Source organism: Protopterus annectens, chromosome 10.part0 (assembly GCF_019279795.1).
Source record: "Protopterus annectens isolate FY-2018-M chromosome 10.part0, PAN1.0, whole genome shotgun sequence".
NCBI classification, from domain to species: Eukaryota; Metazoa; Chordata; order Ceratodontiformes; family Protopteridae; genus Protopterus; species Protopterus annectens.
This window is the reverse complement of record NC_056744.1, coordinates 1,640,349,647-1,640,362,358: the sequence shown is the minus strand read 5'-3', so window position 1 is coordinate 1,640,362,358 and position 12,712 is coordinate 1,640,349,647. Positions and strand designations below refer to the sequence as shown.

Here is a 12,712-nt window from a genome sequence, read left to right as displayed (position 1 = left end):
CAGATATTTTAATTTAGCCACATTCTTGGCACATCACCAGCATTATCTGCATTCTTATTGTTGCAACATCAAGAAGTAGTCTACATTTATGACGTCAGTTGCCTGCAGGCATCCTACAATAATTGCAAAGAAAAAATGAAGTTGCATATCCTGCTCATCTCTAAACTAGATATGTTAACCCCAAAGGAAAAAAACACTAAATTAATTCAAACCTCAATGAAATGAATCTATAAATAAATGAAAAACAAAAGAAAACAAAAAATATAATAATTAAAAAAATGAGACTGCAACCAAATAATCAGAAAATGGCATTACTGGCAAAGTTGGGCCTAAAACTACAACTGTTTTATGTTACTGTGACAACCCCAAGATGTTTAGAAGTAAGTCTTGCTCACTGTCGGTCCCATCACAGTAACATCTGAGCCCAATAACACTGATTGAAAGACAAGCTTTGCCATTTAATTTTTATCCCAGTTCATATACCTTTGCACCATCATTAATAAATACAAAAGCTACTAAATAAATTCAAATATATTTAAATTACAAGTGTGATGCACAATTGTCAGTTATCAGACAGCTGCTAATAAATTGGATGACAGCCTCCACATGTATAGGTTAATTACCCTGTGAATGCTTTAACCTGTGTGAGTTGCCTAAAGGGTTATTACGGTGACACATGTAAATTTCAATTGCATATTTAAATTATTAAATTTACATTCCTATCCTACAAGTCTACATAAAAATAATAAGACTTTAACTTTACCTATAAAATACTAACAGAAACTCAGCACTCACAAAAAAAGTTCAAATTGCCAAAGCATCTTTCTTTCAAGGCTTTACTCAAGTAGAATCTTGGGTAATCAATAATGCACTTTGATGTCAATAAGAAACACAACTCTAAAACTCTAACCTAAGTTACACAAAAAATGGATACATGGAATATGAACAATATCTGCTTTAAAAGATTCATGAAGCATCTTACTATCTCAGGTTAGGAAACATGATTTATAACATGGCTTTGTTATTGGTTATAAGACACACTTTCTAAACCTACAGTACCAGTGTATAAGATTTTAATGTATTACACAGCAGTTCCCCACTTACTCCGTGTGTGTGTGTGTGTGTGTGTGTGTGTGTGTGTGTGTGTGTGTGTGTGTGTGTGTGTGTGTGTGTGCGCGTGTGCATGTCTGTCATTTCTAATAGCATGATCAGTGTATGGTCATAGTTACTAAGAAGTTTAAAAAGTGTTTTATTCATTCACTCTGTAATGCCACATAGTATTTAAATAGAACAGATGAACTCAGTAGGCACATACTAGAACACTAATATCAATATATGATATTCTCTCTATCTTTAGTAAATGAAATGCTCTGCTCAACAAATGTTAATCTACTTATTTATCTTATGATGTGTAGGCAGGGAAGAGATGAAATAGACAAAACCTGTTTTGCCACCAACCATAATTTTATGAATTTTAGTCCTCCTTTTATTAGACACTTCAGTGATTATCCTTTGAGAAATAAATGCTAGAGTGTGTCTTCCTGCACCTTTTCTAGAGTTTCAATGCATGGCAGTGTGTTGGACAATTTTGCATACACGCCACTACCTGGAGTGCAGCCAGTAATGTCTTTCACATACTATTACGCCCTCCCCCGAGTAGCCCAGCTGTACAGAAATTGCACCCCTAAATATCATTTGCTGAAGAAGTGGTAATCCATACAGGAAACTGCCCTCCCCCATTAAGTTAGATTTATTTGTACACCCATGATAATGCATGAGGATTGGCATACTGAGCTGGTTAGACTCTTTGTAGGCTAACAAAAACACAGAGCTAACATGGTAACCATCTAACCTGAGCATCTAAGTGTCTTACATCAGAATTACCATAAGCAGAAAAAGTCTTTCTTTTCATGAGGTTATCAATTGCAAGTACTTACCTAGGCATATGGTTAAAAACACAGCTGTAACATATAAACCCATCTGTGACTCTTCCAGAGTACGAAGAACTGCTGTGCTCCACTCTAGATATGTGCAAGGATAACAAGTTCTGGTCAACAGTTTGCAGAAACAACAAGTTTTGTACTTATTAACTACTGTCCCATGATTTTGATGAAGGAAGGTCGCTGAGCTTGTAAACAAGGAATGAGGAACTGAAAAATACAACTCAATGATGTGTAAGCAGGGAAGAGATGAAATAGACAAAACCTGTTTTTCCACATCTTGGTTATCTTCTTTAAATAAATCACCTGCAAATGAAGTATTTCAAATCACTGAAAGGCAAAGCAGGTATAGGAAAGATGAAAAAGATTGCAAAGCATTTTGTCATGTCCCAAGGCAAATGGTTTACTTGTTAATGATGGTTATGATGTCACCTAAAAAAATGACATGCTCTCCTTAACAAAACACTGTTCTTGTTTTCATTCATTAATTTAATTATCTTATTTTATTTTTTATGATTTACATCGCTAAACTCAGCCCACTTCAATCGCGCACAGAGGGATACTAAGAAAGACACAGACAGGCAGATGCACACACACACACGCGCACACGTGCACACACACACACACACACACACACACACACACACACACACACACACACACACACACACACACACACACACACACACACACACACACACACACACACACACACACACCTGTGTGTGTTATGCATAGATACAAATATATGTATAGTCCTTCATTTGCTAACCAGGTATTTAGAATGGCACAAAGATACTTTTCAGTCACATACATACACACACACACACACACACACACACACACACACACACACACACACACACACACACACACACACCTGTGTGTGTTATGCATAGATACAAATATATGTATAGTCCTTCATTTGCTAACCAGGTATTTAGAATGGTACAAAGATACTTTTCAGCCACATACATACACACACACACACACACACACACACACACACACACACACACACACGCACACACACACACACACACACACACACACACACACACACACACACACACACACACACACACACACACACCTGTGTGTGTTATGCATAGATACAAATATATGTATAGTCCTTCATTTGCTAACCAGGTATTTAGAATGGCACAAAGATACTTTTCAGCCACATACATACATACATACACACACACACACACACACACACACACACACACACACACACACACACACACACACACACACACACACACACTGCAGCCTAAATGGCAAGGGAAAAAATCTGTCAGCAACAGGGTGACATTTTGTTTGTGATCTCATTCACCAAAGAAGGGCTACCAGAGCTGGATACTATTAATGTACAGTAAACTAGTCTTACAGTATATGAACTCTTTTAGACACAACTGAGACTATGAGTGCAGAAGTAATTGCAGTAGATTCTGATACGTTGGAACAGCTTTTAAACAGGAAGCTTTATTTCTATAAAGTATACATATATCTGGAAACTTTCCATAAAGTCAGACATTCATAATATCATTTGCTCACTTCTATCGCATTACTTTGTGGGAGATCACAGAACAGGGGGATTGAGAATTTACTCCACTGTTGTATGATCTTAGAGTTGGCATATATAATTGGTTGAAGATGTGGGTACAGGAGAGCTTGCTTCCCTGCAAAAAATGTTTTTTTTTTTTTTTTGGTATATTGAGTTTTGATCCTTTTGGATTGATGTTTTACTGTTTGATATCCCTGTTTTGTAAGTGTCATAGAGTTAGGCATCCTAATCATCATAACAACTACCTCATTTCACAGATAATACCTCTAAACCTCTCAGTACAAGAAATTAGGACAAAGTCTAAACTAATGGAGGGGCAAAGGCCCAGAAATTGGGACAGATTTTAAATATTGTCTTTATAAATTTATACAGTGGGAGGGTGGCATAATGGTTAAGGTGTTTACCTTAGAAGCACAAGGTGCAGGGTTTGATTCTCACAGGAGGTAACTGTCTAGGCTTAAACATGGTCCATGAAAGCAGCTAGCCTAGTAATAATCTATGAACATTGCTAGAATAGCAGGATTTGTGTTAGCTTGAACTTTCTGAATGATATGAAGTCTGAAAATCAAAATTCTGTCATTATTTAGTGATTTCAGTCCTCAGTAATTTTCCAGAAACCATAAATTTTATTTGAAACAGACAAAAATAGAAGGCATTCTGCAAAAATGTGGACAGTTGAGAGGTTTGTACAGACATACCTTTCAACCTCTTAGTGCAGGAAATCTGGACAAAGCCTACAATAATGGGGGGGGGGGGCAAAGCTCAGAAATAGGGACAGGTATTAAATATTGCTCTTATAAATTTTAAAAAAAGTTGCTAGAATAATAGGAGTTGTGTTAGCATGCATTTTCTGAAGGATATAAAGTCTAAATTAAAAACCCTAATGTATGTCGTTATTTAGTGGCTTAAGTCCAGAATCTGGACTGTTAAGAGGTATGGTTAGAGGTAATGAATACTAAACACAAGTGACAGATGCAATATTTAAGAGATATGGAGGCCTTGTACACTCAAAACAAAAGGACAGATTGTGAGGATTGCTCTAACACACCACATGCTCCCAACCCTGACACATAATGTAATGTCATATGCTGACACTTGAAAGAAATCTGTACCTAAGTCTCTTTGACCTGTAGGGATTAATTCTCAGCAAAAATCAAAATTAATTACAACACATAACATCTCACCTTTAATAAAGTGCTGCAGTGTGACATAGAGTCTCAGTTTTACCAGATCAGAACACTCAAAAAATATATATATATATTTTTAGTGATTGGTGACTGCATAGTGAAACACATATATTCCCCACTCATTAGGCTGGACAATGAGAGCTGTATTTCAGGTACAAGGGTTTCAGAGTTCTCAAGAGCCCTTAGGATCTTTGCACAAGACATATTTTACTATGACATGGTAATTGTGCTTATGGGGGTGAATGACTCGGGGTGAAAAAAACAGAGGGTAATGCAGGAAGGCATGTCTGAGTTTTCTATGCATGCCACAAATGAAGGTGAGACGGATACTGAATGGAATCTTCCCTTCTCCACTAATGATGCCCAGGTACAAAGAAAAGATGATTGGCTTGAAAAACTGGCAAAATAGCTGGTGTCATTCTGGGGAAATCTAGTATATGTCAGCATGGAATGGAATGAAATGAATGTCATTTCTACTTGCTTTGCGAAGGGTGGTCTGCACCTCCTGTTCAAAGGCTTCTGCATACTGGCTAAAACTTTTCCTGCTGTCATAGTGCCCTTTTCAGGCAAAGTTCAGTAAATGAACATTCTAACATAGCAAATGTATCAATATTGAAACAGGATCAAATCAGGGTGGCTCTGCTCAATACCAGCAGTCTGAACAGCAAGCTGCCCCAACCTTGAAGCATTCCTGCATTTTAATAGGCATAAACATGTGTGTGTGGTGTGTGTGTTTGTGTGTGTGTGTGTGTGTGTGTGTGTGTGTGTGTGTGTGTGTGTGTGTGTGTGTGTGTGTGTGTGTGTGTAATCACTGAAACCTGGTTTAAAAGGCCAGAAAGCACGCTCTTCATCTTTGTGTTTACAGCCTATCATGCTTTCTCACTCAGTGGTGACTGTGATGGCATATCCAAATACCTAAACACGGAAACCTAATGAAACCTAAACCTAAACATGCTGTTCAACCTCAGCCTCTCCACAGGCTACGTGCCCATAGAATGGCGCACAGCAATGGTTATTCCACTCCACAAAGGAGGGGCCACAACTGACCCTGGTAACTATCGCCCCATAAGCCTGACTAGCTTGGTCTGCAAGGCTATGGCTCGCATCATCATGGAACTCATTAACAAAGACATTGGGACCCTCTAAACACTTGATCTGACCCAGTTCGGCTTTGTTAAGGGTAGATCATGCCTAATAAACCTGGTTGACTTCTTCGAGACAGTCACCAAGGCCATAGATGAGGGAAAGGTTGTTCACACAGCCTACCTTGACCTCGCCAAGGCTTTCGACACCATTCCCCACTCAGGTATTACAGAAAAACTCACCAGCCTGAACATAAACCCCTACGTCATGAGATGGGTTGCCAAGTGGCTTACAGACAGAACTCACACGGTAAGAATAGCAGACTCCAAGTCTGACTCTAAACCAGTCACAAGTGGTGTCCCGCAAGGCTCGGTCCTGGGACCCCTACTGTTTGGCGTATACTTCTTAGAAGTACAGGCAAACACAGGAGGACTATGGCTAATCAAGTCCGCCGATGACTGCAAACTGGGAGCCATAATTGACCCTCCGGCTGACACGGACATCCTCCAAAAGGGCCTTACTAAGCGGACACCTGGTGTCAAAGTCATGGCCTCAAGCTAAATGCCAAAAAACGCATAGTCATCCCGTTTGGGAAAAACAAAACAGCCATGAATTACCACATAGGTGGCAGCCCACTTAATACAGAAGAGGTAATAAGAGATCTGGGGGCCCAGGCAGATAGTAATCTCTCCTTTGACAATCATATTGCCAAAGTAGTTAGGAAATCCTTCTATGCGGCCCATCTAATTACTAAAGGATTTGCATCTAGAAATAAAGCGGTTATAGTGCCCCTCTACTCGTCACTCATCAGACCCATCATAGAGTACAATGCCCCATTTGGGATGTATCTCACAAGACACTTCTAACAGCTGGAGAGACCACAAAAGTACCTCACCAAGAGGATTACTGGCCTCAAACATATGTCCTATGCAGCCCGACTGAAAAAACTCCGGCTGTACTCAGTGACATATCGCTCACTCAGAGGTGATTTCTGCCTGACTTACAAAGCCATGTCCAACTCAGAATTGATGGACATGCTCCACCTAAAGAAATCCAAGTCACTGCGAGCCACATGCTGTAGTGAGCTAAACCTCACCGCAACAATAAATAGAACATGCTGGAGGGATAGATTCCTGTCACAGAGACTCCCCATGCTTTGGAACAAAATTCCAAACTACATTAGTCAGAACCCCTCACTAACACTCTTCAAGAGAAACCTTGACGAGTAGATGGGTAACAGAAAATACACCCCTGGGATCACTTCATTGGCTCTGCTTGACAGAGGATCAGTTAATTAATCAATAGGGCGGCGAAAGCCAACACACTCTGGCTAGGCTTATAAATGCCCTTGGGCAGATAGCCTAGTACCTACCTATGAACCATACTTGTCAGAGACCATATCACCTCTAGACGGAGTCCCAGTGACCCACAAATCATTTGCAGTATTCCTTATATGACTCCAGAAGTTTATATGAGGTTCCTAAATGCCATGGATGAACTCACCGTAAATAAGTTCCCTATCATTCTGGAAGACTTTAATTATCCATTAATTAACTAGAGAAGTTACTCCACCAACATAGGATATGTTTAGAAGTTTTTACACCTAATAAATAAAATTTTAAAAGACCAGATTGTTACTAGCACAATTAGAGGACAAAATATTCTTGATCTGTTTTCACAAATGTAGTGGCATTGTGCTTATCTCCCTTAGTAACTCTGTCACCAATTAAATCAAACTATGAGTAAGCAACCTTTCCTTTAAACTGTCTAAAGCCCCTGAAACCAGTATGTCTGAATTCAAAGACTTCAAGAGCCCAAATCTCCTCAAATTCTATGATGAAGTCTCAAAATCTCTTATAACAACATCACCCCAGACATCAGCTCAGCAGACAGCTTTGTCAAGGAGTTTTACACCCAGATAAATAATTGTATAGAATTGTTAGACAGATTCAAATCCAAGTATAATGAGAAATGTAAAAGCAAACCATCCTGGTGGTCCAGCAACATAAATAAAATATACAGTAAAAGAAAACTCATCAGTGTATACAGCGAATCTACTGAACCCCAAGATAAGAAAAATATTAGGAATTTGACTAAGAATTTAAAAAAAAAACTATTAGATCTTCTAAGGCAACCCATGGACTCAGGCTGGCATTGGATACCAAGGAAAAGTCCTCCTTTAGTTATGTTAGAAATCTAAGAAACAACACTTAACCATGTACAGATCTCATACTAAATGACAAAATCTACTCAGACCGGGTGGACTTTGGCCATATTCTAGCAAATAAATTTAGTCCAAATATTACTCCTGAGATGAGTATCCAAAGTCCTAAGATCCCTGTAGCTTTCATGCTCCCCACCATCATTAAAGAATATGTACTGAAAGTACTGTCCCGGATTAAGAACACTTTCTCTGTGGGTCCACATAACATATCTGTTGTTTGATAAATAGTAACGGAATTACCATGTGGAATCTCCACATAACTTAAGCCTGGCTACAGGTTTTGCACAGGATGTAGGATGTATATAATTGGAGATGCCAGTCCATAAAGGTGGCCCTACTACTGACCCAAGTAAGTATAGGCCCATGACCCTGACAAATTTTATCTGTATAGTGAAGGAACACATTAAAATAAACCTGATTAACATCAAAATTAAAAATCTCTGCAGACTAGAGCCACATCAGTTTGGTTTAGTAAAATGTAGACCCTGTTTTACTTCTTTGAAAAGCTAATGCAAGCTTTTGACAGTGGTCACAATGTACCTGATCTGGCCAAGGAATTTTACATCATCCCTATTCAAGCATAATTAATAACTAAGTCTGTTACAAATAAATCCCTGTGTGGTAATATAGATAGCAAATTGGCTAAAAGACAGAACTGACATAGTGCGGGTGGCAGGGATAGTGTTAGAAAAGATGAAGGTTAGAAGTGGTGTCCAGCAGGGCTCAGTGCTGAAACCACTTTTTTTTGGTATTTACTTCTGTGACCTAGAAACTGAAAACCAAGACCTGTGTCTATGGGTGGCTGCAAACTGGGCATCATTGTTAAATTCACCTCTGATACAGTTGCCCTACAGTAGGAAGGTCTATATCAGAAGATCGAAGTTTCAAAACTTCAAATCTGATATGATCAACACTATATGATCGAAGTCTTGAAACTTCGAATCTTTTAAAGGAGATCTTTGTACAGCACAGAAAGGGAAGATTTCCCTTTTCTGCACTGTAGTGCAATCTCGGAGTTGGTATATTTAAGTAGCAGGGGGTGTGGGGGGGTGCAGGGGGGTTTGCCCCCTACTTAGAACATTTAAATAGTTTGATTTTGTAGGTTGTTGTGTTTTATTACATTTTCGATGTTTCAAGAGTTCGATGATATGGTGTCGACCATATCAGCTTCGAAGTTTTGAAACTTCGATAATGTAATATAGACCTCATACCTGATATGTAGGAATGTACATTTATAAATGCCTGGTGTATTGAAAATGGGCTTAAATTAAATGACAAAAAATTCAGCATTTGTTATTTGCAGATAAACCGTCTTTCCAGCATATAGCATTGACAATACCCCAATTCAAAATGAAAATGAAGTAAGAGACCTGGGAACCTGGGCTAATAATTCCCTCTCCCTTGACCAAAGGAAGCAGTTGTCAGGAAATCCTTGAATGTATAGGCTCATAGGTAAATACTAGGCTAGCTACCTTGAAGGGCTATTTTAAGTCTAGCCATGTTATTCCATTAGGTGTTCAAATTATCCTTACTATGATTTTTATTCTTAAACTTTCCATTTGTGAATGAATATTTCTGGAGTCATATCACTGAGCATTGAAAGAGGATAAGGCAGTTATCCACAGGGGACCGTCCTGGGGGTAAATTTCCTTATTCCTATCATAGATCTAAATTCTGTTCAAATAAAGACAAAGATAAGCTTTGTTTTATGTGAATGGGGAGTCTGTTCCACAGTAGTGCTATACTTTAAGATAAGTACTTACTACACCAAGCTGTTCTGTTGATATTGCAGTAGAGGCTGACGTCTCTGGATTGGTAATTTTTGACACCATTTGATTTGGGCCTGTGCAGTAGGTCCATTAGTGGTAAGTCAGAGAATGCATTATAGGCTAGGCACAGAACACCTCATAATAGTCTATAACAGACCAAGTATAGTGAAAGGGCTTTGAGGCGGCCCATGAAGGTTGTGTGGTTTGGTCCCAGTATTCACTTTATGGAGGAACCTCTGTGGGCACTCTAGTTGTTGCACGTCTCTTCAGGTATATACCGAAGGAGACATTATACTCAGTGATGAGCCTGATAAGGGCTGGGCAGTGTGGGACAATGACATTTCTGTACTGAGATGCTCTCCTTTTGCATATAAGTTGGGCAATATAGAAGGACATCTGTACAACAGTAGACATATGTTGCTCAAATGCTAGGTTGCTATCTACATAAGTTCCTAAATCTCTAACTACTGTAGAGACTCATAGTGATATATTGTCAATGTTCGTTTCCCAAGGTAGTCGGTTTCACAAAGGGTATAATAATGTAGTATTTGGCATTTAGCTTTATTCCATGACTCTGGCACCAGTTATTTTTTTTTTTTGGGACAAGCCCTCCTGGAGGATGGCTGAGTCTTTTTGGAGATTCAGTGACTGCTCCCAACTTGCAGTTATCCGTAACTTCTGAAAACCAAAGACCCTTGACATTTGTTTGGACTTCTCAGAAGTAGAAGCTATACAGGAGCAGTCTCAGCACAGAGCCCTGCGAGACTACACTAGTGGCTGACCTTTTTGTGAAGATAGCTTCCTTTATCATGACTTCCTGTGTCCTATCTATGAGCCAGTTGGCAATCCAGTGTGTGATGTAGAGGTTTACTCCTAATTTAGCAAGCTTTTCTGCAATGCCTGAGTGGGGTATTGTGTAAAAAAATCTTTGCCAGGTCTAGATAGACATTGTGTACCACCTTGCCTTCATCTATTGCTTTGTTCACTTTTTCAAAAAAGTCCACCACATTAAGTAAGCTTGACCTGCCTTTGACAAAACCAAACTAGGATGGGTCCATTGTTTGGAGACTTCCAAGGCTTCTATTGATTAATTCCATGATAAGTCTTCCCATGGCTTTACATATGAGGCTGGTCAGACTTATGAGTTGGTAGTTACCTCGGCTGGTAAATGGCCCTCCCATGAGCAGGTGTATAACTGTCCTTTTTTCACTTAGCATGAAGCTCATTTATATGCTGAGGTTAAACAGTGTTGTTAGGGGCATGGATAAGTCATGCGTCATGCTCAGGATGCATCTATGGATATGATCAGAACCTACAGATGGAGTATTTTTGACTTTTGAGAAAGCATTCAAGACTTGGCCCTATGTGATTGCTGGGGTGTATTGGTTTCTGATTTTTCTTGTGAGATATTTAGGGATGGAGTGAGTGAAGTTGGAGCTGAATTTATCAGCCAGCCGCTTTGCTGTATCTTCAACTTCCATAAAGTTGGTGATGTCCACAACCACTTCAGCACACTGCCGTGTAGCACTTTTGAGATTATGGACAGAGCTGAAGAAGGCATTGTAGTTGTTCATGGCTTGAATGGCTATTTTTGCCTCAAGTTTGGCCTTGGTGGTTTTAATTAGGCTTCTGAGTTGCTATTTAATTTAATGATGATAATTTCTGTCTTGCTGGGTGTAGCGCTTCTTATTTTTAGCCCAAATTTTCTTCATTTTGTTATAAAGCTTATTGATATTGTGGTTCCACCAGGGAGATTTGTTTTTAGGGTTCATCCTGTTCTTATTTCTACTAGGTGCAGCTACTTCTGTGCAGTCATTTACAAGATTTATTTATTTATTTATTTTATTTTACATTTGTTGACCGGGCTAGTCTAATTGGATACATGTACATTTTCAGTAGAGGCCCAGGGAGAAAAGCTCCAAGACACTTACAAAATACAATAAAGATGGAAATAACAGTAAAGATACATACAAAATACAATATAAAAAGTAGTAGTAGTTAGTACAAATAAATTGTAGTTAGAACTAAAAATATATATTTTTTTCAATAAAAAATAGCAAATAGTTGAACATTGTTAGAGAAATACTAACTACCATACTCTGACTGTTCATAGCAAGAACAGTAAACAGCAAGGATAATATTAATGAGAGGATGTTATATACATATATTTATGAAATTCATTAGCATATTAGATGATATAAGCTATCTGTATGTTTCCACATAAACAGTAAAATTGTCTGGATTTGGAGGATTTGAAACTTGGTAGGGTAGCACTTATAAGCAGGAAGTTTGCCTTGGAGAGATTTTTAAAAGTTCCAGAGACAGTGGAGTTCTCAGGTTTTAGTTATGTTTTGAAGGAAACTGCTCTGTGTTTGGACCCAACAAGTGAAGATTTTACACATATTGCAAGAATCAAGGACACTGTTTACCCTAGTAGGTACTCTGACTAACTGAGTCAAGAATCTCTGGGCATGCACACACTAGTGGTGGTATATATTTTCCAATCTATACCTGGGTTACTGAAGTCACCGAGGAAGATGATATTGAATTTAATGCTGAGTGAGTCTAGTTTATATAAGAAAGTTCTATGACATTCCTGAGTTGTAGAGGGTATTCTGTGGTTAGATAAAATATGCTATGGAACTTTGCTAATGGTGACTTGGACATGAAGAGGCTCCATGGCACCATGCTGCTTTACCAGCCTTGATGTGAGTGTCTTCTGGATGAAGACTGACACACCTCTACCTTTTTTTCCCTTCCTACATAGTACTTGGTCTAAATGTGTGGAAGACATTATAGTCTCCCACAGCTGGGGTACACTTCACCAATTTAAGCCATGTCTTGGTCATGTCACTACACAGACACCTACATCCTCCATGGTGAGGACAGGTTTGAGGGGGTAGAGTCTCTTGTTTAGGCTCCTAGCATTGATTGGTGCA

The 12,712-nt window shown here is 38.9% G+C and overlaps 1 protein-coding gene across 1 annotated transcript in view; it reads right to left on the bottom strand.

Annotated features, from left to right (window-relative positions):
- Positions 1-12,712, bottom strand: part of LOC122814356 — a 608,759-nt gene that overhangs the window by 124,546 nt on the left and 471,501 nt on the right. The window contains exon 9 of the mRNA XM_044086942.1: positions 1,938-2,246. Within this exon, the coding sequence (XP_043942877.1) occupies positions 1,938-2,246 (309 nt within the window). The remainder of the gene's footprint in view (positions 1-1,937; positions 2,247-12,712) is intronic.